This window comes from Oryctolagus cuniculus, chromosome 2 (genome assembly GCF_964237555.1).
Source record: "Oryctolagus cuniculus chromosome 2, mOryCun1.1, whole genome shotgun sequence".
NCBI lineage: Eukaryota > Metazoa > Chordata > Mammalia > Lagomorpha > Leporidae > Oryctolagus > Oryctolagus cuniculus.
In genome coordinates, this window is record NC_091433.1 from 198,070,207 (window position 1) to 198,097,241 (window position 27,035).

Below are 27,035 nucleotides of genomic sequence, written 5' to 3' on the forward strand. Positions count from 1 at the left end.
GGTAGTCTTGTAAGATTCTATCCTAGTGCTGTTGCATTCACTCACATTCATGTGAGTACACTCTGTGATGTTTGCACAATGACAGCATCACCTAACAAGGTGTTTCTCAGAAAAAACAAAAATGTTTTGAGTGACATGTGACTGTATTTTATAGAAGACATGATTTCTTTCAGAACATGTGATGAGCTGTGTTGTTAGAATGAAAAGCCCTAGAACATATTAGGTCAGTAAGTAAAAGGAAACGTCAGTGAACATATTGAAAGATAGAAGTGATCTCAAACTGTCCTTGGGCATCTGATACAAATATCAAAGTGCCTGAGTGACCCTTGACATCTCAAAAGCGGCCCTGTGTAAACCACGCTGTCCTCTGAGTTACACACATGAGTGTATCGGACTCCAGGAACCCTGTCTGCAAGAGGAGATTTCAATACAGGGACTCAGGAATACAGACAAGAATGAGGCCACTGAAGTGACACAGACCTTACTCACCACGGGTGCACCTGCCACCTGTGCATGGAGGAGGAGAAGGAAAAGTGGTGTTGGAACCTGGAGCTGGAGGGATAGGGCCTCACAGAGCACACAGTCTGCACACTGAGGCCACTGTGGGGACCTGGCATTCAGGGAGAAGGCCGTCTGGGAGCCCCTGTTGTAGTGAGACCCCTGGTGAGGGCTCAGTGTCAGAGAGGAGCTTACACTCAGGGCTCGTGCTTGGCGTCGGTCCAGGCCCTTCTCTGGTTTGCTCCTGCACTGTGCTTTATAAGTTCTGGTCACATGGCCAGAAATGGTAGATCTCATCTCTGACCGTCTCCTGCACTGGGCAATGTGGCCGGCCAAACTTATGCTCAGAATCTGGCCTCTGGCGATGATTTCCCTTTACCACGTCCTTCCTGATGCCTTCTGCTCAGAGGAGAGCTTCTGTTGGCACCAGGTCTGAGGCAGAGCCATCTGCACGCCAGCGCAGGTGTTGCTCCTTAATCGTGGCTCAAGGCGGTTCCACAGGAGACGAGCTCCACTCCCTAGAGCAGCTGGGCCATCTGGGTGAGCCCTGGGTGTGGACCTGCCTGAGCCTCAGAGGCTGGCTGGAATGGGTTTTCTTTGGAAAGAAACCAAGATTTCCGTTTGATGACTCAAAATTGCCGCAGGTGCCTGTCCTTGGGGCTTGGTGGGTCAGAGCATCCCTTTTGTGATTCATGATCCTCTGGACTTGGGTTCTGCCCCAGCAGGGTTCCGGGTGAGCCAAGAGCTGTTTCTGGACAGGATAGAAGTTATGCAGAGGGGCTTTGGGTGACTCTAAGACCCTAAAGGTCTGGCCTGTGATTCTCCTGCAGCGTTTCTGTTGGCGCCTCCTACCGTGGGTCCTGAGAACGGTCAGCTTTCGGGAGACTGGATGGAGCCTCCCAGGCGGCGGTCACCTGTGCCTTCCAGATCCAGAGAGGACAGCAGACTGCTGCTCCTGGTGGAGATGCCCCGCACTCTGCAGCTCACTAGACCTTTGAATGCCTTTTTTTTCCCCTAAACATTTATTGGAAAGTCAGAGTCACAGAGGGAAGGGAAGGGAAGGGAAGGGAGGGGAAGGGAAGGGAGGGGAGGGGAGGGGAGGGGAGGGGAGGGGAGGGGAGGGGAGGGGAGGGGAGAGACCATCCATCTTCCACTTTCACTCCCTAAGTGGTTGCAGCAGCTAGGGCTGGGCCAGGAGTTTCATCTGGGTCTCCTACGTGGGTGGCAGGGACCCGAGCACTTGGACCATCTTCTGCTGCTTTCCCCAGGCCGTTTCCAGGGAGCTTAATCAAAAGTGGAGCAACCGGGACACGAGCCAGTGCCCATATGAGATACCGATGTCGTAGGTGATGGCTTAACCTGCTGCGCCGCAGCACCGGACCCCTCGGTGTCCTTGTGGCAGAGGCCCTGGAAGCCCATGGGCCCTCCTCCCCACTGTCTGCATAGATGCCCACCTTGGCCGTCTGTGGGGTCACACTGTGCTCAGGGTGACATTTTGTCCACACGGCAGAGGTTGGGCTGCACAGGTTCGTCAGGAGATAGTCCAGAGATGAGGCTCAACAGGAAGTTTACTGTAAAGAATTACAAGCTGATAGAAGATTAAGTGATCTCAGGTGTGAAGAAGCTTGCTCTGGTACCCTGGACTGAGCAAGGACACCCAAGGAAGGAAGAACTTGGGTGGGATGCAACCTTGTTGGACAAGGTGTACTTTAGCCCACTGGATAGCAGAGAGTTCACTGCGTTAGTCAAGTGGCAGCTAGGCTGCTGTCACTGGGCAAGCAGGAGGCCATTCTCTGGGCGCCAGGGAGAGCAGGTGGTCATTGCCGTGTTGCATGCTGTGGGCTTCAGTGGGTACAGATGGGCCATGCAGGGGCCTTTGGTGGGAATCAGGGTGGTATGGGCACAAGGTCTTTGGCAGCTGATGTGGGCAAGAAACCTCAGGAGCCAGCTCTGCTGAGGCCGTGGAAAGGCTATGGCCAGATGGAGGCCTCTGTCACAGGGACACTGAGGGTCAGTCTCCCCCACAATTTCACGACCACCCATGGCCCATGTTACAGAAGCCCCTCCACCCCGGGTGCGGGGCCCAGCATCAGGGAGAGATGCTGCATGGGGCCTGTGGCTCACAGCTGCTGACCACAGTGGGTGTCAGGGCAGAGCGAGGTGCGGAGGTGATTGACATGCCAGGAGGGGCAGCCGCTTCTGGAAAGGGCCAGAGAGCAACTGCTTTAGGCTTCCTGGCCCATTTGTTCTCTTTTATATTCTTTTGTGTGTCTTTTTATATCTCTTTCAAAAGGCAAAGTCGTTCTTAGCTTATGGGCTACACAGAACAGGCAGCAGACCTGACTTGGGCCGTGGCTGCAGTATGCCTGCCCTGGGCCAGATTCTGAAGCAGGTTTGCAGAAGGACAGTGGACACGTCCCGTGGGCCCTGTCATGGCAGAGGGCTTCTGCTGAGCCTTTCACACTGGCGTTGTAAAGCCAGACTGGGCCATCCATCAGTCACGCAGCGCCAGAAGCCAGGCTGTGTTTGCTGTGCCCCAGTAGCACAGTGGAGCTGAATCGGCAGCCACAGGGGGCGTCTGCTTCCCCTCCCCCCGCAGCTGCTGACAATGTGCTTCCGTTCCCAGAGCCTTCCTCCCACTGCCACACACCGGCGGCGTCTCAGGACCTTGTGGTGGTCCTGGTCCTCCTCACAGGGCAGGGGGCTTCCCTCTGGTCCTTCCTGTCATTTCAGCTCTTCAGATCTTGGAGTGAGTGCTTTGTGGGGATCCTGCCTACACCTGTCATCTAATCCAAAGTACACTCAGGAATTGGAAGTGATTGCAGGTGGGGTTGTGACCCCTGGGCCCTCTGTGCGGTGGGCGTGGCTCCGGCTTCCTAAGTCCCTGCTTGACCCTAGACCATGGCCATGTGTTGAGTCTTCAGGCACTGGCCTGATTTGCACTCTGTGTGGCAGTTCTAGGTCGGGACACTTCACTTCTCATGGCCAGCCATGGGCCGTTCTCAAGGTGACCAGGGTTCCCTGAAGATTGAGGGGTTTCAGTCTTATGTGGGGACAGGTGAGAGTGGAGCACTGTGCTTTGCAGTCACTTGGCCGAGCCCTGTGTCCCAGTCCTGCGTTTCCCTGTGCTGAGACAGCCTGGCTGCTTCTCTTTTGCTCCTTTAGCCTCTGCCACAGACGCGTCCAGGCTTGGCTATGCTGATTGCTCCTCTTGCTTGCACCTGTCTATCTTTGACACCTCCCTCCCCACTGGGAGCAGGGTCCCTGTTATCAGGAAGCCACCTCCTGCTGCCTCAGACATCAGAGCTTTTCAGAAGTGTTGCTGCTCCTGGCACTACTGCCAGGGGAAAGGATAGACCATAGGGAAACCAGCCAGGGAGAGACCTGGTGTCATCTCCCTCAGCCAGTCAGTGGATCTCTGCTAGAGAAACCAGCCAGGGAGAGACCTGGTGTCATCTCCCCAGCCAGTCAGTGGATCTCTGCTAGGGAAACCAGCCAGGGAGAGACCTGGTGTCCCCCACCCCCCGCCCCGCCCCAGCCAGTCAGTGGATCTCTGCTAGGGAAACAAGCCAGGGAGAGCCCTGGTATCCCCCCCCCCCAGCCAGTCAGTGGATCTCTGCTAGGGAAACCAGCCAGGGAGAGACCTGGTGTCCCCCACCCCCCGCCCCGCCCCAGCCAGTCAGTGGATCTCTGCTAGGGAAACCAGCCTGGGAGAGACCTGGTGTCCCCCCGCCCCTCAGTGGATCTCTGCTAGGGAAACAAGCCAGGGAGAGCCCTGGTATCCCCCCCCCCCCCGCCCAGCCAGTCAGTGGATCTCTGTCTCTGCTAGGGAAACCAGCCAGGGAGAGACCTGGTGTCCCCCACCCCCCGCCCCGCCCCAGCCAGTCAGTGGATCTCTGTCTCTGCTAGGGAAACCAGCCAGGGAGAGCCCTGGTGTCCCCCCGCCCCTCAGTGGATCTCTGCTTTCTGTGCACGTGGCCTGTTACAATCTGCACAGTCTGTACGTGGCACTCTCCCTAAAGCACTTACGAGGCCAGTGTGGAGAGGTGTTTCAGACCTCCTGCTGTGCACACTGAGCTGCACTGCATTCAGAGATTGCCCAGGGGAGCCGTGTGGCGCCTCATTCACCCGCACAGCCTGTGCCAGGCGGAGGGATGGCTGCCATCTCTAAAAATAGCCCTCAGATTCTAGCCGCGCTCATTATGCTGGGGAGCCTCCTGCTCCTCCAGCTGGGGATCAGATTACGTCCCCAGCCAGGGCATTGTTGGCCCTTTAGCAAGCTGGCTGGAGCCGCTATTCAGGCTCACAAAGGCTCTAATCTCCTTTGAGTTCCTCTAAGCCTTTGACTGGTAATCCCCTGCAGCCAGCCCTGCCTCCGTGGGTGCAGCTGGCGCCTCGAGTGCGCTCCTTCCATTCATTTTGCCCTGATTATCTTTTTATCTCATTAAGTGCCTCAAGCTCTTGTGTTACATGTGAAAAATAGATAGTGGTGTCAAATTGGGCTTAAAGACACAACTTGGCGTTTTCGCTTTCAAAGCAATGGACTGTTACACGCAAGTCAAGAGGCCTCATCTCGTTCCCGACTCTGGGGCTGATGAGCCGTGTGCACTGGGAAAAGCCGGTTCGCTGTCCTGGGCCTGTTTCCTCACTGGCAAGATGAAGGAGCTGGGCTGGCTCTGCGTGGCGTCAGTCCGCTCCAGCTCAGGGGCCAGGGCTGCCGGAGCACTGAGCTGTGCTTTGTGCTCCTGCCTGGCTGTGTCTCACGCCCTGGGTTTGGTTTTGCTCGGAGCCTGTGTCTTATGGAGCCTGTGTCTTATGGAAACTGTGTCTTATGGAGGCTGTGTCTTATGGAGGCTGTGTCTCATGGAGCCTGTGTCTCATGGAGCCTGTGTCTCATGGAGCCTGTGTCTCATGGGGCCTGTGTCTCATGGAGGCTGTGTCTTATGGAGCCTGTGTCTCATGGAGCCTGTGTCTTATGGAGGCTGTGTCTTATGGAGCCTGTGTCTCATGGGGCCTGTGTCTTATGGAGCCTGTGTCTTATGGAGGCTGTGTCTTAGGGAGGCTGTGTCTTATGGAGCCTGTGTCTCATGGGGCCTGTGTCTCATGGAGCCTGTGTCTTATGGAGGCTGTGTCTTACGGAGGCTGTGTCTCATGGGGCCTGTGTCTTATGGGGCCTGTGTCTTATGGAGCCTGTGTCTCATGGAGCCTGTGTCTCATGGAGCCTGTGTCTTATGGAGGCTGTGTCTCATGGAGGCTGTGTCTCATGGAGCCTGTGTCTCATGGAGCCTGTGTCTTATGGAGCCTGTGTCTTATGGAGGCTGTGTCTTATGGAGCCTGTGTCTCATGGAGCCTGTGTCTCATGGAGCCTGTGTCTCATGGAGGCTGTGTCTTACGGAGGCTGTGTCTCATGGAGCCTGTGTCTCATGGAGCCTGTGTCTCATGGAGCCTGTGTCTCATGGAGCCTGTGTCTTATGGAGGCTGTGTCTCATGGAGCCTGTGTCTCATGGAGCCTGTGTCTTATGGAGGCTGTGTCTCATGGAGCCTGTGTCTTATGGAGGCTGTGTCTCATGGAGCCTGTGTCTCATGGAGCCTGTGTCTCATGGAGCCTGTGTCTCATGGAGCCTGTGTCTTATGGAGGCTGTGTCTCATGGAGCCTGTGTCTTATGGAGGCTGTGTCTCATGGAGCCTGTGTCTCATGGAGCCTGTGTCTTATGGAGCCTGTGTCTTATGGAGGCTGTGTCTTATGGAGGCTGGGTTTTGCATGGAGGGTGTCCTGGGGGCCGTAGTCCCGGTTTTGTTCAGAGCCTGTGTCGTCTGCCGTGGGCTTGGTTTTCTGTGGAGTCTGTGTGATGCCACAGGCCTGGCTTTATAATGAGGCCATGGGCCCTTCCTAGTCCTTGTAATATTACCGCAACACAGGCAGTTAGTTCCTTTACAGGGCTTAACATCAGAATAGTGTTAAAAACGGAGATAAAAGGTGAATGCCGCCCTTGTTATTACAGCATTTTCCTTCTAAAGATCAGGTTTTCCTCTTAAAAGCACCTTAGTTTCTTTGATAGCTGCGGGATGTGCGTTGAATGCTCTGTTGAGATTCATGAGGGTATGGAAATCCTCAGAGTTTCAGAGCCAATTTGTGTGTCTCGATGGGTGTACCTCCAGTGTTTCTTGCTTAGCGCTGTTTACCTTCAATTTCATCTGCTTCTGAGGACTTGGAGAGCTTCAGATGATGCCTGCCGTATTCCTTGTAGCTCAGGTGCACTCTGTATTCGTCAAGTGTCACTGCTGGGTTCATTTCCAGGGTGTGTGATGTGGGCGGAAGCCTCCAACACCCAGGCCACTCTGGAACCAGGTCCTCCTTGGGATGACTTCTGGCATCTGCATTTTTCAGGAAGGGACTTTGGATTCATCTCATACACACCCGATTTTCAGAGTAAATTCTGGAAAGAAAATTTTATAATCTGTTAGAAAAAAAAATAAATTTTTCATACAGTGGAAAGTCTTTAACCTTTTGTTCCCTTTTATTTATAGGTTTTTATTAGAATATATTGGTTCATTGACTTTTTTTTTTTTTTGACAGGCAGAGTGGACAGTGAAAGAGTGAAAGAGAGACAGAGAGAAAGGTCTTCCTTTGTCCATTGATTCACCCCCCAATGGCTGCTGCACTGCGCTGATCCAAAGCCAGGAGCCAGGCGCCTCTCCTGGTCTCCCATGTGGGTGCAGGGCGCAAGGACTTGGGCCACCCCCCACTGCACTCCCGGGCCACAGCAGAGAGCTGGACAGGAAGAGGAGCAACCGGGATAGACTCCGGTGCCCTGACCGGGACTAGAACCTGGTGTGCTGGCACTGCAGGCGGAGTATTAGCCTATTGAGCTGTGGCGCCAGCTGGTTCAGTGACATCTTGCAAAGGTGTCTGTGAGGTTCGTTTCTGTCCCCTGTAGTTACTTGTTCTGGTCTTCCTGCCCAGGAGCAGCTTCCTTTGGCCCTGGGTCCCTTCACGTGTCTGGCAGTGTTGGATTGCTTCCTGCTCAGCTGTGCACTAGAGTTCTCATTCATCATGTGTACAGTGTATCCCAGGCGTGGCGGCTCGAAGATGACGAGTTCACTGTCATGTGGAATCAATCTGCCTATGGTGGACAAAAATGCAGCGTATGTACTCGGTGGGACTCTGTGCAGTCTGGGCTCTGGGCTTGCAGCAGGACCCTCATGGCTCTGAGCTGGCAGCCTTTTGTGCCCCTCACTTCCAGGCGAAGGCTGAGTCACCTGCAGATTGACTGCTGGCTGGGCACTGCCCCTCCTCCTTTGTGCTGGAACACTCAGCACCTCTGCCTTTACCCTGGGACATATCCTGGCTTTGTCTTGAACCTTGACAGGGGTGGTTCCCATCTCGTGGTCTCTGCCTCCTGCTCCCCTGCCGGGTCACTATCCTGGCCTGTGTCTCCTGCCCCCTCTGCTGGGTCCCGGCTCATCTCCTGCCCCCTTGCAGAGTGCATTGTCTAGTTAGCATGATGTAATCTTTGCAGTTGGTCAACAGGGTGGCTCTTTGAGTGCCCCTTGGATACGCAGCCATCTCTGGGCTGTGTCGTAACAGCACAGGAGAGCCAGCACCTCTGCGAGCAGACCGTGTCCCACCCTCCTGGAAGGGGGGCAGAGTGCACTCAGAGGCCAGGTGCACAGCCGCACACCTGAGGCCTGGAGAGCTCTAACAGTCTCCATGTATGGCAGCGCAGTGCACTTGGTGCTCCCACTTGTCGAGCTCGGAGAAGTTTCTGGCCATTCTCCAAGGCCCATGGGTGTTCTGCCTTGGCTGTGCCGGCCACATAGCCAATGTAGGTGCTTCACCTTGTGGCCAGGGTGTCCTCCCCATTCTCACGGGGTGGATCCACAGACCCAGACCCCCTGTAAGGCAGACTTTGCACAGGCTGTCACCTGGCCCTGAGGGCTCCCCCAGGGCTACCCCTCCGCCAGGAGAACATGTGACCCTGTGGGTGACAGGGTGTCAGTCTGGTCATTCTCTTCATCCAGTGAAGGCCATTCAGGCCAATGGCGTAGGTCCCCTGGTCCCAGCTGGGGTAATTAGTGGAGTATACACTTGTCTGGGGGTGTAGACTCCTAACTCCTGGGATCTGTTGGTCTTTATAGTCAGTGAGTCCTAGGTCTGAAGCTGGCGCACGTCTGGGGCTGGGCATTAGTGGGGTGACTTGCCTCAGCCTCCCCTCATTCGTTTTCTATCCCTTTGTGCGGGTGTGTCTGGGAGCACCCAAGCATGCATGTGTGTATGCACCGGGTAGGCAGTACACTCACTGGATGTCCACCTGTTTGCCCCAGGACTACACTGCCTCTGTTAGCCACCCCACAACTCTGCAGCAGAGCCTGCTGGCCTCGTTGGTCCTGTGGCTGTTGCTGCCCCCAATTTGCGGCAATGACATGCTGTCCCCTGGCCCTGCTGCATTGGGGCAGTTAGAGAGCTGCCACCAGCTTGTCGTCCATGATCCGGGCTTTGTGACAGTCCCTCAGCTGGAACTGTGGGGTCATCTGGGAAGAGTCTGCTGCAAACACACTTGGTGAATTGTTGCTCCCCCTCTTCACGGAGGAACGACACAGGACCCTGCGCTGTTCTTTTGTCTGCTTGGCCCTTCCTGGGTTTGCTGCTGGTCCCTCCTGGGTTGGCTGCCAACCCTTCCACCTCCGTGGAAGGGCGGTGCCCCCTGCCACTTTCCCCACTTCCACGGGAGAGTGGCACACCGCTAGCCGGCTCTCTCGGGGGCTGCTCAGATGTTATTCGGATGTTCCCTTTAGATGTTCCCGGTGCATGTTGTCTCTCTCCTCCTTTATAGTCCTCTTCCACCAATCCCAACTCTGCTACCCACACGCCGAGTACGCTGCTCTCCTCCAATCAGGAGCAGGATCAGCTCCTACAGGCTGGAGGCAGCTGTGTAAAAGTTGTTTACTCCTCTCCCAGCGCCATATTGTGGGAGAGCAGATGCATAGAATAAGTCTTAATTCCAGTAGCTTAGTCTAGTCCGAGTTGCTCCCCACAGTGAATGTACTGTTCTACTCATTTTAGTGACCTGTGAGATATCTTTGCCAATACTTGATATTGTTGGTCTTTCTAAAATTAAATGTTAGCCTTTCTGGTAAGGTGTGTAGTGTGTCTCATTTTGATTTGTTTTGCATTTCTCCAGTTATTAATGATGGCCAGCATTTTCTCTGGTGCCTGTTATGCATCTGTATGTTTTCTTTTTTAAAAAATATCTATCTATCTACCTATCTATCTATCTTAAAGAATTACAGAGAGAAAGGAAGAAGACAGATCTTTCATCTGCTGGTTCACTCCTCATGGCTGCAATGGCCAGGAGCTTCTTCTAGTTCTCCCACATGGGTGACAGGGGCCCAAGCACTTGGGCCATCTTCCACTGCTTTCCCAGGCCATTAGCAGGGAGGTGGATTAGAAGTGGAGCAGCCAGGATTTGAACTGGTGCCTATATGGGATGCTGGCATCCCAGGTGGCGGCTCTATCAGCTTTACCTGCTACTCCACAATGCCGGCCCCTGAGGTCATTTTTGAAAATCGGATTTGTGGGGAGCAACTCGGACTAGACTAAGTTACTGGAATTAAGACTTATTCTATGCATCTGCTCTCCCACAATATGGCGCTGAGAAGGGAGTAACAACTTCTACGCAGCTGCCTCTCGCCAATTTGATTGACTGAGCTGCAGGAGCTGATCTTGCTCCTGATTGGAGGAGAGCAGCGTACTCGGCGTGTGGGTAGCAGAGTTGGGATTGGTGGAAGAGGACTATAAAGGAGGAGAGAGACAACATGCACCAGGAACATCTAAAGGGAACATCTATCTGAAGGAACACCTGTGCAGCCCCCGAGAGAGCCGGCCGGCGGTGTGCCGCTCCCCCGCGGAAGTGGGGAAAGTGGCTAGGGGGAACCGCCCTTCCACGGAGGTGGAAGGGACGGTAGCCAACCCGGGAAGAACCAGCAGCAAACCCGGGGAGGGCCGAGCAGACAAAAGAACAGCGCAGGGTCCTGTGTCGTTCCTCCACGAAGACGGGGAGCGACATAATGGTGCCGTGACTCGGATAGGAAACCTAGGAGGGAAAAAACGGGAAGAAGTGGGAAATTACCGCAGAGAGAGACTAGTAAAGAGCCTAGGGAAAAGCCGGACGAAAAAGGTGCCGGAAGAAGCTATCAAAAGCCTAGGCATAGACTCAGATACAGACTACGGGGGGAAGCTGGGAGAAATCTTTAAGGTCGAAAGCGAAAGTTAAAGCTAGAACAAACAGACTCGGATACGGACTGTGGGGAGAAGCCAGGAGAAATGAGGGAGGAATATTGTTGGAAGAAAACTTAGGGAAACATACCGGGTAGAGAAAAATGTTAGGGAAATTGAAGCTGCGGGGGCAGGCCGAGGCGGAAATGTAAGCCAGGTTGGAATTCTTCAAGTCAGCCCGGGGAACAAAAGGCGAAAAGCTAAAACTAGAGGTGGACGCATAAGCCAGGTTGGAATCCGTCAGATTAGCCCGGGAGCAAAAGACGGGAAGCCAAACCGTGAGGCGGAAGCGTGGGCTAGGTTGAATTCGCCAGGTTAGCCCGGGGAACTTAGATTGAATGCTAGTGGCGGAAACGTGAGCTAGGCTGTGTGATTCGCGGAAGCCGCCGCGTGCAGAGAGAGCACGGGGCGTGAATAGATAGGGAATGTGGGGCTAGTGCGAGGCCGTGGTGCGGGCGCGAAGGGGCGCGGAGGGGCGCGGAGACCGCGGAGTGCGCGCGCGAAGCCAGGAGGCCGCGCAGATGAGAGAAGCGCGGGCTGAAGCGGCTCAGAGCCGGGAAGCCGCCGAGAAGTAGCCTCGGGGTGGGCGCCGGGAAGCCGCAGGGATAAGAGAAACAGAAGTTTAGAAGTAAAATGAGAAAAATAGGAATGCTGGTAAATAGAAGTAAAATGGGAGAGATAGGAATGCCCGGAGATAGAGAAATAGAGAAAAATAAGGCCTCCCCTTAACATGGCAATGAGAGAGCTTGGATTCGGTCTGCCTGATTAGGGAGGTGGTGAGCACCTGTGGGCGGCTAGCAGCTTATGCGCCGCAGGTCACCGAAGACAGGCACGAATTAACATCAATAAGTCTCCCCACAATACCGCAATGAGAAGGCTTGGATTCGGTCTGCCTGATTAGTAAGGCGATAAGCACTAGCAGGCAGCTCGACCAGAGTATGAGCTGCAGGTCACCGAAGATAGGCACGAATCAACACCAATAAGTCTCCCCACAAGACAGCAATGAGAGGGCTTGGATTCGGTTTGCCTGATTGGTAGGGCTTGTAAGCACCTGCAGGCAGTTCTAGCAGAGCAGAGTGTGCGCTGCAGGGCACCGAACACAGGCATGCATCAGCGCCTAAAAACCTCCTCACAACATGGCAAAGAGAGGACCCGGATTCGGTTTGCCTGATTGGTAGGGCTTGTAAGCACCTGTGGGCAACTCCAGCAAGCAAAGCAGAGTGTGTGCCACGGGGCACCGAAGACAGGCGCGTATCAATGCCAAAAATAAAAAGAAAGGGGGATCTGTGAGGAGCAACTCGGACTAGACTAAGTTACTGGAATTAAGACTTATTCTATGCATCTGCTCTCCCACAATATGGCGCTGAGAAGGGAGTAACAACTTCTACGCAGCTGCCTCTCGCCAATTTGATTGACTGAGCTGCAGGAGCTGATCTTGCTCCTGATTGGAGGAGAGCAGCGTACTCGGCGTGTGGGTAGCAGAGTTGGGATTGGTGGAAGAGGACTATAAAGGAGGAGAGAGACAACATGCACCAGGAACATCTAAAGGGAACATCTATCTGAAGGAACACCTGTGCAGCCCCCGAGAGAGCCGGCCGGCGGTGTGCCGCTCCCCTGCGGAAGTGGGGAAAGTGGCTAGGGGGAACCGCCCTTCCACGGAGGTGGAAGGGACGGTAGCCAACCCGGGAAGAACCAGCAGCAAACCCGGGGAGGGCCGAGCAGACAAAAGAACAGCGCAGGGTCCTGTGTCGTTCCTCCACGAAGACAGGGAGCGACAGGATTGTTTATTATTCAGTTGTAAGAGTTCTTTGTATATTTCAGATGTAAGCAGATTTTCAGTACAAGTATTATGAACATTTCCTCTCAGTTTTGCTTTATTTTTTCAGCAGTGTCTTTCCAAGAGCAGAACTTTCTAATTTTGAAGAATTCATATACTGTCTTTCGGTGAATTGATGTTCTTCATTTTACGACTATGTTGTTATTCTTTAATGATCAGCATTTTTTTCCTGCCATTTAAGAAATTTTTGCATGTCCCAAGATTGTGAGAATATTCCACTGTGCATTCTAGAAAATACTTGCATTATTTTTCTTTTACATTTTATGTTAAGTTTATCTGGAATCGGTTTTTCAATATGTTGTAAGATAGGATTTAAGTTACTTTTTTTTCATGTACATAGTTGATCAGACATCATTTATTAATATCTTCCTCTGTCCATCCCAATGTGATGATGTTTCTGGTGTAAGTAAGCTGTTCCACTCCTAGACTCCATTCTTTTCCTCTGTACTGTTAACCTATTGTTATCCTAATAGTAAACTGATACCTGCTTTGCAAATCATTCAATTTTGTTGTTCTCATGATTATCTGGGCTTTCTGGGTCATTCACATTTTCATACACATTTTAAGAGTTAAGAAGTTGGTTGTTGAATTCTAAAGTAAGACTTAAGGAATTTTGAGACTCACAGCTGTTTACAGTAGTGACACTTCCAATCCATGAACATGGTATGTCCTCCATTTACTTAGGTCTTTATTTTCTCTCAGCAGTTTACTTTGTTTTACTGTGTACAGATTCATGCACATCTTAATTTGAGATACTATTGGGTATTTGATTTTTAGCTATATCATTAATATCATTTTCCTTTCAAATTTCATTTTCTAAGTTTTGGTTGCTAATCTATAGAATTCCAGATGATTTCTTTGCATTGTCCTTTTGTTCAGCCATGTTGCTGATAGTGTTAACTAGGAGAGTAGCACAGGACGTGCTTGTCTTTTTCCCGTTCTTAAGGGAGAGCTTGTACTATTTCACTCACAGCCACTTTGTTTACAGTGAGACTTGGTGGGTGTAGATTTCTTATGGCAGTAAATATTCCTCTTTTTCTCCTCTTTCTCCTTTTATTAAGAATATTATCAGAAATAGGCATTGAGCTATATCAAAGTTAGATATCTTCTGTGGTGGTCATTTTTTTTTTTTTTAGTTTGCTAATGTGATGAGTTATATTGCCTGCTTTTCAAATCATAAATAACATATTCTTTGAATAAACCTCATTTGTATGTGAAATTAGTGCTCTTTATATGATACTGAATTTGATTTACTAATATTTTGTTGAAGAATCTTACATCTTCTCAAGAGAATTAACAGCCTGTAATTTTCCTTTGTTTAAAAATCTTGATATATTGTTGTCAGGGAATGTTCCCCGTGTTCTTCTTCTTGTATTGCTGTGTATTTTGGTTTGTTTGTTTTTACTTTAAATGCTTGGAAGTCATCATAGGGGTCCTGATCCTCATGGTTTCTCTGTAGGAAATTTCATATTAGAATCAGTTTGTTAAAGAGATACTGATCTCTTCAGAGTTTTTATTTCTTCTAGTGTCAGTTCTGTTAAGTTTCAGTTTTTCTAGAAATATACAATTGTGTTTGGATTTTAAGATCTAAAAAAATAATAGATTTGAGAGGCAGAAGGACAGAGAGAGAGCGCACGCGAGCGAGCGCTCCCTTTCACTGGTTGACTTCCTAAGTGCCTGCCACAGTCAGGACTGGGCTGCAGCCATACTCAGTCCAGGTCCCACGTGGGACCTTTCCAGGGGATGGCCTGGTGCCACCTGACCCCGGGCCTGCACATGGACAAGGTTGCTTCTGAGCTCTCTCCACGGCTGTCTTGGGCATGCTCTATTATTTCTCTCTCAGCCAGTGGCTTTCCAACTGTCAAAATCCCATTGCTCTTCTCCTCCTTGTGGGTTTATGTCTTGAAAAGAAAACAGAATCCAAAAACCCCTCCTTATTATAACCTCAGGAGGGTAAGGGGATGGAATGGAAGTAGAAGCAAGGGTTCATTCTGTCAGCTGTGTTTTCCTGGAAGTTCCTCCCTTGGTTTCTCTGCTGTATCTGGTTGATGGACCCTGGAATGCCAGAACAGTGTGTGAGAAAGCGGACACCCAGCCTTCTCATTGGAGCTCCACATCTGGTGTAGGCTTTGAAGGGAAACAGCTTACCTGAGGGTAAAAATACAATTTCCTAAGAGCCATTGTGGCCGTCCTAAGGGTACCATGGAAGTCGTCTTAACCAGGAATTAGGTGAGCACTGTCACAGGAAAGCAGTCCTACACAGAATTCTCCAGAGAAGGGATTTGTTAGTGGGGGATCTGCCACTGCTCACCTCTCCTACAAAACAGCGATTTTACTGTTCTCGACCTTAATCGTTTTGTGCACTTGATTTGTTTTGCAACATAGCCACAGTTTGGTTCCATCACTTCTCAGAATGGACATTTCTTTTTCGGACATTTAGACAGGTTAGTACAATCTGTGCCTCTGTTGGGTTAGCATTGCCGGCCTTCATCTCTCCTCTCCAACTCCATGTTGCCAACTCTTCCTTCAGTTACTCTCATATTTCCAGGAGAGTCTGCCAGTCTCAGGGGCTCTACAAGAGGACTTTGTGACTGAAAACTTCAGCAAAAAATTATTTCTCAAGTAGGGTATAAACCATTGTATACTGTGTTTTCATTATTAAAGGTATAAATGTTTCTTTCAGCCACAATTCCATATTCCTGTAGGCCCAACAAAGTGTGAAACAGGCACTGAATTTGCCAACAGGAACTCTTGGTTGAGTTCCTGGTCCTTTTTGCATATTGTTACCTGATCATGGGTGATAGCGCTAATAATAAAAATACCCATGAAGCTCGATGTCTTGTTACTGTGTTGTGTTCACTGTTGTATTTCTTGGTTCATCAGCTGATATTTAGATTGAAGGACCATGATAGCTGGTAAGAAGTATCCCTGCTTTTAGTGTGATATAAGGTCCTGTTGTTACAATGCTGTATCTGTTGTTTTTTCTTAGTTCATCTGTAGGAAATGTCACTCATGGAGCAAGTTTCCATGTTCTAACATTGTATATAAGGGTACTTAAAATTTTTGGTGGGAAATGAGATTAAAAGATAAGCTCTGTTTGGTGCCAGTAGGCTTGAAATCTACCTTAATTTTTTCATGATTCATTTTTCATGAAGTTTTTGAAGACTCCCTGTTATGTGTTTTTCTTAATAGTAGATTTCAAATCCTTTTTGCCCAAAATAAAATTGTCTTTTAATTTTATTTCTGAAAACTTTTGAAGTACCCTCATATAATACTGTTACATTCTCCATGTTATAAATTAATGATTTCCTATTGAAACCTGTTCGTTGTTTTATCATCATTTATTTAAGACCACCTTTTAAAATTTTTTATTTACTTATTTACTTCTTTGAGAAGGGGTGGGGGAGAGGGTGAGGGGGAGAGAGAGAGAGAGAGAGAGAGAGAGAAAGGCTTTCCTCCTCAAATGCCTGCAACAGGCAGTGCTGGGCCAGGCCAAAACTGAGAGCCAACAGCTCAATGCAGGAACTGATTATGGCAGCAACCAGCTGACTTGCTGCCTCTCAGGGTCTGCATCATCGACAGTGGGGTCAGAGCCGGAGCTGGGAGTCACCTGCAGGCGCTCTGATGTCAGGTGCCGCCTTAGCTGGGCTGGACTCCCACCCCACAGTCCCACCTCTGTGGGTAAACTGAGCTGGAGTGACTCTGGTGGCAGTGCTTCTGAGTGGAGTGCTTTGTGCTTACTGACAGCCCCATGAAGCCGTGATGGGAAAAACCCACCTAACGCCAGTCTCAGTTGCGTGCATGGGGATCAGATCTGTAGTACCCCACTTTGCCTCCTTTTTTGAAAACCATTGAAGAAAATCAGTGAGGGATGGAAATCAATTTTGAGGAAATTTAATTTTCTTCTGGAACAGAATGGTGGTTTTAAAACAAGGATAAAGCGGGTTAACGTGGTGCTAATTACAGTACACCTCATGCTGCCTGCTGCCTGCAGTCTCTGCTCTCTGCCTCTCTGCTGCCTGTGATTTTCAGTGTTGGAAAGGGCAGGCGCAGGTCATGTGATGTTGGAGCATCGTCCAGGAGCGGGCTCTGCTGACGGTCTCCTCTGTGCTCAGCTTCCGACAGCAAAGTCCAGACATGTGCAGCTGTGTGGAGGATGCCAAAGGAACTGGAATCAGGCGGCCACGAGTCCCCAGACGACTCTGCAAGCCCCGCACAGACACTGGAGCTGCTGTGTCACCTGGACGACGCGGCCCATGGCAACGTGGCCTGGTAGGACTCACGGAGCAGGCCTGCGGGCTTCCGAAACATTCCCGTGCACACAGGCTGCACTGCATGTTGGGTGTTCTCTAGACTGGTGGCCGTGACAGACCCTGCCACAGTGCAGGAACGGGGCCTGGCCTGCCTTCTGCCCAGTGTCCTGGAGTGCGACAACACAGTGGGCACTCACTGCACATGAGCTTACAACATCTGTGACTCTTGGTTGAATGCCCTGTCCCCCTTCCTATAGGCCCCTGTGCAAGCCTGATGTGTGTGGCTACTGTCCCCAAGCCCTGCATGCCTTTGTCCGCATTTTTGCCCCCTCAGTCCTGGGGCTTCCCTGGCCAATCACTGCCCGTGTGGGTGGGAGTTTGCTGTGTCCACCTACTCGGCCAGCTCCGAAGGCCTTCCAGGAAGGTCGTGACTATCCTGTGGCGTTGCTGATGCCTCAGTGAGATTGGGAAGCTTGGTTTCTTGTCGGGACTGCAGGGCATGCCATGACAGGCCTTCGCCACAATTGTGATGATCGCTGTTACTCAATAGAACTCTGCCTCCCGTGCGTGTGGCCTCGAGGAAGACTCAGATATGCTGTACAGTTGGTTCTTTCTTTCAGTTCTGTGGTAGTCAGCCCTCCCAATTAAATCAGTTTAATGCAACAAATTCTTATTAAGCACCTGCTGCATGCACCCTACCAGGTCAGGGACACCTGGCCTCAGGGTGTTCAGATCTCCTGGGGAGCCCCGAGTGTAAACAGCTAATGAGCAGGACAGGTGTGGGTACACGGGACCACTGAGACCCTGTGCTGTGGCCCCCAAGGATGCAGGGAATGACTTACCTGAAGGATGCACTTACGAGGTGGCCTTTGGGACTGACGCTGGTCTGTGACAGGTGTGGGGAGAGCAGGCTTTGATCTTCTGTGTCCCTTTGAGGTGGATTTGCCCTTGTCAGTGCTGTGCCGCTTCCAGGTCAATGGTTGTGTCTTCTCACAGAGGTGCGGCCAGTAGTGAAGCCATTCTCAGTCTTGCAGAGTGAGGGGTGGCTGACAAAGAGTCCCAGAATCCCCAAAGCAATCGGCTCAGCACCGTCACTGGACTGAGTGCTGTAGTCTCAGCGCTGGCCACATGGCACATCACAGACAATGACTGTGTTCCCTGGAAAGCCAGCATTCATGTGTGTGCATGCATGTGTTCAGGTATACATGGGTGGACACGTGCTGGCACATGTACATGTGTGTTCATGTGCACACACATGGACACCCCGGGTATGTGGGATGTGTGTGTGCATGCATGTGTGTTCACATGTGTGCCACTCAGCTGGTGGATGTACACACATGCATGTGCAGGTATACGGACTGGTGTACTCAGGTATACTCAGACGGGTGAGCCCAGAGAAGGGACTGTGGCCCTGCTGGGAATGAGGAGCCACCAGTCCTCTTCCGCAGCTTCCACCTGTGCAGCTCCTCTACTGCACATACTGTGCAGGAAGGCAGGCCACTGCACACGGCGGGGATGTGCCCATGAGACTGACACGCCAGATCTCAGCCTATGTACACGGAGGCTCGCAAGGGGAGCTTGTGGGTACTCACACACACACACATCCAGCTGCCCTCCTGCATCACCTTGGAAAGCTGCTGTTTGAGTTTGTCTCCATTGTTCAAAGTATTCCTGATTTGTTCTTGTTGTACATTATTGCACCTTTTCCCTTTTCCTTTCTTTTGGAGCATTTTGCTTTGATTCCCATGCATTTGTAGACATTACACAGAGAGACCATAGCATACCACAGGGCAGCACTGCAGCCAGGGAGCTGGCCCTGGTGCAGACCACTGATGGAGTGCGGAATTCATCAGGTTTATGTGCACCTGTGTGTGAACATTTACTTCTGTGCCAGTTTACCACATAAGGTTCATGGAGCTGCCATGATGGTTGGGATGCACATGGATCCTGTCTGCTTCCTTCTTGTAGCCATGGGTGCGTCCCTGGCCACCTTAGCTGCCGACAAGCACTAATCTGTGCTCTGTCTGGGTAATTTTGCCATTTCAAGAATGTTACGTAAATGTTATATATACCAAGCAACCTTTGCCACTGAGTCTTTTCCCTTAGCCAAGTCTCTGATGGTTGCCTTGTCTTAATTCTCAAGTTGCCGCATTATCAGCCAACAGCGTTTTGTCTGTGGCCGAGGAGTGTTCCACAACGTGGCTGAAACACTGTTTGCTTAACCCTTCACCTGTCGAAGGACATCTGGGCTTTCCCTGGTATTTGAGTCTCATGAACCAAGCTGTGGTGAGCATGAACTTACGGGTTTTTGCATGAGCATAAATGCACCAGAGTGCACATATGTCCAGTGTGGTCATGCCATCAGTGTGTGTGTAGTTTTGTAAAAGTGGCACACTTTCCCAAAGTGACTGCCCGTTTCATGTCCTGCCAGCAGCGTATGTGGACCCAGTCTCTCTGTGTCCAGTTGGCCAGCAACTGATTCTGTCATGTACACTCTTCCAGGGGTCTTCGGTGGTGTTGAAGGTTCATGATTAGACTTGGGATCTGATTTTTAGAAATTAAGTTGGTAAATGCAGTGTTGCTTGGGGTCAACCAAAGGCATTCTGGTGTTTTTCTTTGTTGGCTTATAAATTGGTGCTGAGAGCAGTTCCAGGAGAGGAAGTGTCTGGGAATGCTGCAGAGTGGTCTCCATGATCACAAGTCTTGCCCCTGAGTGGCTAGAGCCTGCCCCAGCCCAAGAAAGCATCTGGGGACTCCTGCCCGCAAAGCATTTGATCTGCTTGTTCTGGAGCAGCTGAAGTCCTAGTGCAGCTCACCCATCGCATGTCTTTCCCAGCCCTCCAATGAGCAAGGGTTGAGCTGAGCACACAGTGGGGCTCCAGCTCTGCAATGATCAGGAATTGAGATGGGCACACAGTGGGTCCAGCCCTCCATTGAGCAAGGGTTGAGCTGGGCACACAATGGAGCTACAGCTTTCCAGTGAGCAAGGGTTGAGCTGAGCCACAGTGAGGCTCCAGCCCTCCAATGAGCAGGGGTTGGGCTGAGCACACAGTAGGGCTCCAGCCTTGCAATTAGCAGGGGTTGAGCTGCGTGCACAGCGGGTCCAGCCCTCTGCTCATCTCCAGCAAAGGCCATGCCAAGATGATAAAAGGCCTTGCAAGTGGGGCTCAGTTTGAGCACCAGTCAGATGTGTCCCCGAGCTAGGCTGCCCAGGAGCTGGCAGAGGGTGCCTGCATGTTCAGAGCCTGATTTCTGATCCCCACTGCTCATAGGTTGGGGTGGGGTCGCTGAAAGTTGCTCATTGGTCTGTATGAAACCTCTGTGTCTGAATCAGAGATGAAGGTTGTGTAGCAGGATCTCTGTGGGAAGGAGGCATTACCACATTTGTTAGGAAAACTAAGCAGTGCAGGGCTTGGTATAAGGTATGCAGGGGCTCTGCAGTTGAGCTGAGAGGCTGCCATGTGACCAGCAGTGTTCAGAAGAGCCCTGTGGCATCTCAGCTCATGGGCACCCCTCCCAGGAGGTCTTTCAGTTTACCCAGATTTGTCGTTTTCCATCGCCGTGGTCACCACTCCATACTCCCTGCTTGCATGTGGTTTCCTGGGAAGATTGTGAGCTTCCTGAGAACCTCCCCAACGCAGTTGGGCCTTGGCTGTGTCCTCAGCACCAAGGACAGCACTGGTTACAGAGGGGTGCTTGGGCCTTTGAGAAGTAGAGGGAATCCATTTCCCAGCTCTCTGCCTGCCTTCCCTCGTGTGACTCTCCAGTGGGCCCATGCACAGGGGTCGTACTCATCCTGCAGCACAGAGAGGCAGGAGGATGTCCTGGGGTCACTCTCTGCTGCTCTCTGACCCAGGACCCCCGAGCTGCCATGGTCGCCTCCCTGCTGGTTGGACAGCGTCACACTATAGCCTGGGAGTGTTGCGAGAATGTCTGAATGTTGCCCAGCTCATCATTTGTGGGTGATAATGTAGATGAACTATGCTTTATGGGGGGAATTACTCATTTTGAAGTTAATAGAGCTACTTCTTTTCCAGCATGCTTCTCCTTACCCTTGATTAGCTTGTGTGGTCAGCGTGGACCGTATGGAGGCAGCAATGGGCTTTGCAGGAATAGTTCTGGGCTCTGACTTTAGGTTTGCAGGTTCTAGCCTGGGCAGGGTTGGCTGCACGAGTCCCTTCCCACCTGTGAAAGCAACGATGATCACAGGGGCTTCTGACCCCCTTCCCAGCTCCAAATTTATCTGATGCAGTGGACACTCTCTGGCACTTACTCTGCCATGTAACTGTTTTTAATGAATCGAAGCTGAAGGCCAGCACCTCCTTCGCTCTCCCTTTGGCATCAAAGCAGATGATGTCCTGGCTATTCTGGCCCGGGCACCTGCCCCTGATGGGACACGGTCATGGGCGAGTCGTGTTCTGGCCAAGGAGGACCCTGGACATCATTCCTTTGCATTGTCTGCATGGGTGAAGTCAGTTCAGCGGACAGTCAGCTACCCGGTGGGACTGGAATGTTCCCTTAGGAATGGTTGTGTCCATCTGGTGTAATGCTTGAGCCGTTTTCATCCTCTCTCACACCGTCATATTTTAGGGCAAGTGTGTTAGCCACCTGAAATTCCTCTGGAACAAGATGAGACATGCAAGGATAAATAAGTAGGATTAATGGAAATCGACCTTATTACCATTAAAGAAACTGACACTAAAAGAGGTTAATCCCAGGGTTGCACTTGTAATTGATACCACTTTTCTGGAGTGGATAAGGAAGCTCTCTTTAAAACCCTCCCTTTTTCTATTGTCTGTGATTATTCTTCCGTAAAGAATCAGGTTTCTCCTTGAGTCAAGATTAAGCTGATAGCTAAGAACGTTGTTTTCAATATAGTGTACAGATTGGTGGTGAATTCTGGGCGGTTGAGTGCAGACCTGCCACCTTCTCTGCTGCTTCCTGGCACTTCACGCCCACCCAGCTCCTGTTGACACCAGCCGCCTCTGGGGCCCGTGGAGGGGAGGCTTCCTGGAACCGCGTGGGTGAGAGCAAAAGGAGGCAATCATCTCCTGAGTGTTCCGTTTCGATGCGCCGTCCTCGCCGTCGGCTCGATGGCTGATTAGCCACCACAGGGTAATTTTATGGTTCTCCATCTGCTTTTGATGACAAAGAGGCCCTCCAGCTGCTCAGCAGTGCGGCACCTGCGCTGTAGATTAGCGCTCCCTGCCGGCGTTGGGAAGCCACGTCCAAGTAACAGCAGCTCTGCCACTTGCTTGTTGTGCTGGGTGTCCTGCGTGGCAGACCTGCCACCCAGGTGAAGGAACGCTCCTCCAGAGGGGACGTTGCACAAATCAGTAATCAGAGCTTTCCAGTGGAATTAATGGCAGGCGGCTGCAGCCCCTCCCACTCACTGCCCAGATGGGGATGGAGGCGTCTGTGGCAGTCGGTATGAAGCAGTGCCGTGGTCAGCATGCTCACCTTTCTGTGCCGGCCTCCCCAGCAGCTGTGGCACTGCACTGCGGCCAGCTGACCTCTGCTTCCTTGGGCAGCCTTTTGGGGACAATGCCCCTTCCATGCCAGGGTAGTCAACGTGGCGCTGAGATGCCACTGGGCTGAGTGTGTAGGATCCCTGGGAAGGCAAGTGCACGTGTGACTGTGATTGTTAGAAGAGAGAAAGGATGTGAACCGTGGTGCTGGGATGGGAGGGGAAGGGACAGAAAAGCCGTGTGTGTGAGCCCGCCACACCCTCAAGGTGTTTGCTCTGTGAGAAAGGGCCAGTACCTCATCTCCTCCATTTTTCTCCATTTTAGCTTCGTGCCACAGAATAGTGGAAATCGGCTTAGGTTAAGCGTTGCAAAGACTAAATTGATAGCTGCGTGTGAGGGTTAGAAACTGAGCTGAATCCTCCCGTTATGATGATGGAGGGTTGTCTAATTATGCTGGCAGCAGCACTGAAGAACCCCCGGGTTTCCAGGAGATTCACGTCAGCACTGCTTGGTTTCACCTGACCCAGGCGTGTGAGCTGTAAGGTTTTCCCACCGGTACCCAGAAAGGGCCTCCCTGGCTACCGGCTCCTGACGGATGTTGTCTGTAGGTGCAGAGTGATGCCTGACACCACGTGCCACGCAGGAGACGAGCAGTCTTACAGCAGTGCAAGACCCTGTGGAGCTGTCATCCTCCTCCAGGTCTGCTCAGGCATCCACCGTGAAACAGAGGGTGGTTGTCAGAGTCTCCCTTGCCCGCATAAATGTTGGGAATGAGGAAGGGGCCGTCACTGCGCCAGCAGAACGATGTGACGCACACCCAGCTCAGTGCAGGAAACTTGGAATGCTAAATCCAAAGGCACAGATAATTATATGTAAGACAAGAGCAGCCTGTCTCCTCCCTGGGATCTTGATGAAGGTTTCCATTAAGTGATAGGACTAAAAGCTGCTTCAGCAGAGTTCTGAGAAGCAAGAGTATCCCGGAGCCTAGGAAGCAGAGCGTGGGTGCCAGTGCATCCCCCATGGAAGAGTGTAGGACATGTCCAGTGTCCCATGGGATAGCATAGGAGATGTCCAGTGTCCTGGGCTATGGTGCCAGTGCATCGCCCATGGGAGAGTGTAGGACATGTCCAGTGTCCCGTGGGATAGCATAGGAGATGTCCAGTGTCCTGGGCTATGGTGCCAGTGCATCGCCCATGGGAGAGTGTAGGACATGTCCAGTGTTCCGTGGGATAGCATAGGAGATGTCCAGTGTCCTGGGCTATGGGTACCAGTGCGTCCCCCATGGGAGAGTATAGGACATGTCCAGTGTTCCGTGGGATAGCATAGGAGATGTCCAGTGTCCTGGGCTATGGGTACCAGTGTGTCCCCCATGGGAGAGTATAGGACATGTCCAGTGTCCCGTGGGATAGCATAGGAGATGTCCAGAGTCCTGGGCTATGGGTGCCAGTGCATCCCCCATGGGCGAGTGTAGGACATGTCCAGTGTCCCGTGGGATAACATAGATGTCCAGTGTCCTGGGATATGGGTGCCAGTGCATCCCCCATGGGAGAGTGTAGGACATGTCCAGTGTCCCATGGGATAGCATAGGACATGTCCAGCGTCCTGGGCTATGGGTACCAGTTTGTCCCCCATGGGAGAGTATAGGACATGTCCAGTGTCCCGTGGGATAGCATAGGAGATGTCCAGTGTCCTGGGCTATGGTGCCAGTGTGTCCCCCGTGGGCGAGTGTAGGACATGTCCAGTGTCCTGTGGGATAGCATAGGAGATGTCCAGTGTCCTGGGCTATGGGTGCCAGTGTGTCCCCCATGGGCGAGTGTAGGACATGTCCAGTGTCCCGTGGGATAGCATAGGAGATGTCCAGCGTCCTGGGCTATGGGTGCCAGTGCGTCCCCGGTGGGAGAGTGTAGGACATGTCCAGTGTTCCGTGGGATAGCATAGGAGATGTCCAGTGTCCTGGGCTATGGGTGCCAGTGCGTCCCCTTTAGGACGCTGCTATGACAAAACACCATAGACTGGGAGACCTGCAAAGGACAGCCATATTCTCTGTTGGTTCTGGAGTGTGGGGGTTTGTGGCCAAGGCCTTGGCAGATGTGTTTGGGGAGGCCCTTCTCTCTGGGTCATAGATGGCGCCGTCTCCTCATCCTTGTGTGGTACAGGGAGAAGGAACCCCTCGGGCCCCTGCCTACAGGCACCGATCCCCTGCGTGAGAGCCCCACGCGTGGGCCCTTACTGCTACACCAAACCCCGTCCTGATGCCCTCACACTGGGGATTAGGACTTCTTCATGAATTCTGTGACATGAGCATTCAGATCACAGAGGAAGATCATACAGCTGAGGGTTCTGTTTGTGATGATTTAAACCTGAGGTTTAAATGAATAGCTTTTTAAAGTCGGCCCCATTTTCTATGAACTTTTCAAAGCTAATCATATTTCTTCCCGTTTTCAGTAAAATCATAGACTGGAGGTGTTTTGAATGTGAGAACACATTTACACCCTTGTTCCTGGGTCACCCTAACCCTCAGGCGCTGCAGTTTGTGTAGCTGTCTCGTGTGTGGGGTGGGGTGGGGTGGTGGCTGCCGGCCTCTTAGGAGCTGTACCACCTAGAACCAGGTTCCCTGGCACCCTCACAGCGCATCTTGAAAGGCTGGGGGACGTACATGGACATGATGTGACTTGTTAATTCCACGTTGCTGTTGCCTCAAGCGCTTGTGGTGCGTCTCAAGCTGCCCTCACCCCGGTGTGAACTCGCTTATTTTAATAATGCACCACTTACTTTAAATGGAGCCACTTCTCTGAGTGGTGTGAAACCACCAAATCAGCCAGATTCCTGTTGTCGTGGCCCCTGGAGGCCACCGTGAGGAGGCTGAGGCTCTTGCCTGGTTTGTTTCTCGGGCTCTGCTTACAGAAGCGTCCCTGTCATGCGTCTCTCTCAGTGGTCACGATGGAGCTGTACGTCCGTGTATGAGGCACGTGCTGCCTTGCTCTCTGCTTGTTACCATCGTTTTACGCCCTCTCAGATGCACTGGTTGAGAGCGACAGAGCGCGTGACTTTTATGGACAAGGAAATAAACTTCCGAGTTTGGAGCAGCGAGTGTGCAGAGGGTCTCGGGTTTGCAGCACTGGTTTCATGGTGGTGATCCATGCTCAGATAGAATGAGTCTTTGTGTTGCACTTTGCATATTCAGCTATTATAAGGTATGCTGCAAACAGGACCACAGAGCGTGCTGCCTATAAAATAGCAGCAGTTATTTTCGGATGTGTCACCCCGGGTAAGAAATGGAACAAGCCGTAAAGGAGCCCTCCCCGCAGGGCAGCGTTCGCCATCTCATTTACATCACAGCTCTGGGCGCACCCTACAGATGCTCTTCTCCTGCAGGGATCTGTCGGCCTGGCCCAGTGTCGGAGCTGACTCTGCCCTGGAGAAGAACGAGGAGGAGCTGCCTGCGTGGCGGCTTAGGTGGATATGCTGTAGGATGAAGACCAGAATGTGAAGTAGCAAGGTGGGAAGAAGCGAGAGTTAGCGGCAGCCGGAGCAGGGCTCGTGTACGGGCAGGAAGGACTGGCCACCAGGGCAGAGTGGAGGGGACGCCTGACAGGCAGAGCACAAAGACAGCCACCCCACTCAGTGGCAAATCAGAAGGAAAATTTGCAGGAACAGTGTCTGATCCTGGTACACCTGAGCATTTGCATATAGAGAAAGAAATCACAGCTTTCCGAGAAAGTGAACCTGGTCCTTGCTCTTTGACTCTGTCAGCCTGGTGGACGGTTCTTGTGTGAATGCAGCCTGTTGTGTGTGTGTGTGTGTCTGTGTGTCTGTGTCCCCTAGAGGTTTCCATTCATCAGCTGGCCCAGGCTCCCCTTTATCTGGGGGTGGGAAGACACAGCAGATGGGAGGCTGTCCCAGGGGTTCCCAGGTGAGCAGCACCCTAGCCTCCTGTCTCTGTACATCACCTCTCCTGCCCTTCACAGCACTGCGGGCGCACAGGCAGCAGCAAGGACCGGAAGGTGACCCTGACATGCAGATGGTGTATGCTGTGTTGTCTCTGGTGGCTTCCGTGTCTTTTCCTTTAAGGGCGTCTACAAACTCTCTCTACCATGCCCTGCTACCAGCTCACACCCAGCTTAGAGTGACCCCAGAAGGAAAGGCTGTGAGCTTTCTCACCCAGCCCAACAGCCGGCTGCTCCCCTCACCTGGTGGTGTACAGATGGGTTGGCAAGCGCTGGCCACAGGCTCATCTGGAGGACCCGGATTTCCCCTCCGTCCTGCTGTCAGAATCTCTGGGTCGTCAGAGATTGGCTACTGCAGCACACACACGGCAGGCGGGCTCCTCTCGTCTTTAGATTTGTATGATGTGGATGTGACAGCCGTGACTCCTCAGGAGTGAGTGGCAGACATGCAGCTGTGTGGGTGGCCCATGGCCTTCCACATGTGCCCGCACCCCACCCCCATGAGGAAGGCCCATCTTCAGTGACCCTTAGCAGACTGGGTATCCCGACCTAGACTGGGTGCCAGCTCCAATGTCTTGTGGGCTGCGAGTGTGGGGACAGCAGACAGGAGGCTCCACCATCTTGTGTATTCACCTTAAAACAGGGCCAGCAGGTACTGCCAGCAGCGTGGCCTTCCGGGCTCTCGGAATGGAATTGCCCATGTGTGTGATGGGAGCTTAGCTGACCTGGGCAGGTGGAGCTCCAGTGGTGCGTGGC

General features: G+C 52.1%; 1 protein-coding gene across 5 annotated transcripts in view; it reads left to right on the plus strand.

Annotated features, from left to right (window-relative positions):
* The window catches only part of EIPR1 (EARP complex and GARP complex interacting protein 1), a 128,161-nt gene that overhangs the window by 72,807 nt on the left and 28,319 nt on the right, over positions 1-27,035 (plus strand). For 3 of the 5 annotated variants that reach the window (XM_051833299.2, XM_070069471.1, XM_051833300.2), the window contains one exon: positions 16,727-16,883. The exons of 1 other annotated variant lie outside the window; for it this stretch is intronic. In XM_051833299.2, coding sequence (XP_051689259.2) covers positions 16,727-16,883 — 157 coding nt within the window. Of the gene's footprint in view, positions 1-16,726; positions 16,884-27,035 lie in introns of those variants that run through there. One more of the 5 variants, XM_051833304.2, reaches the window with a different exon arrangement.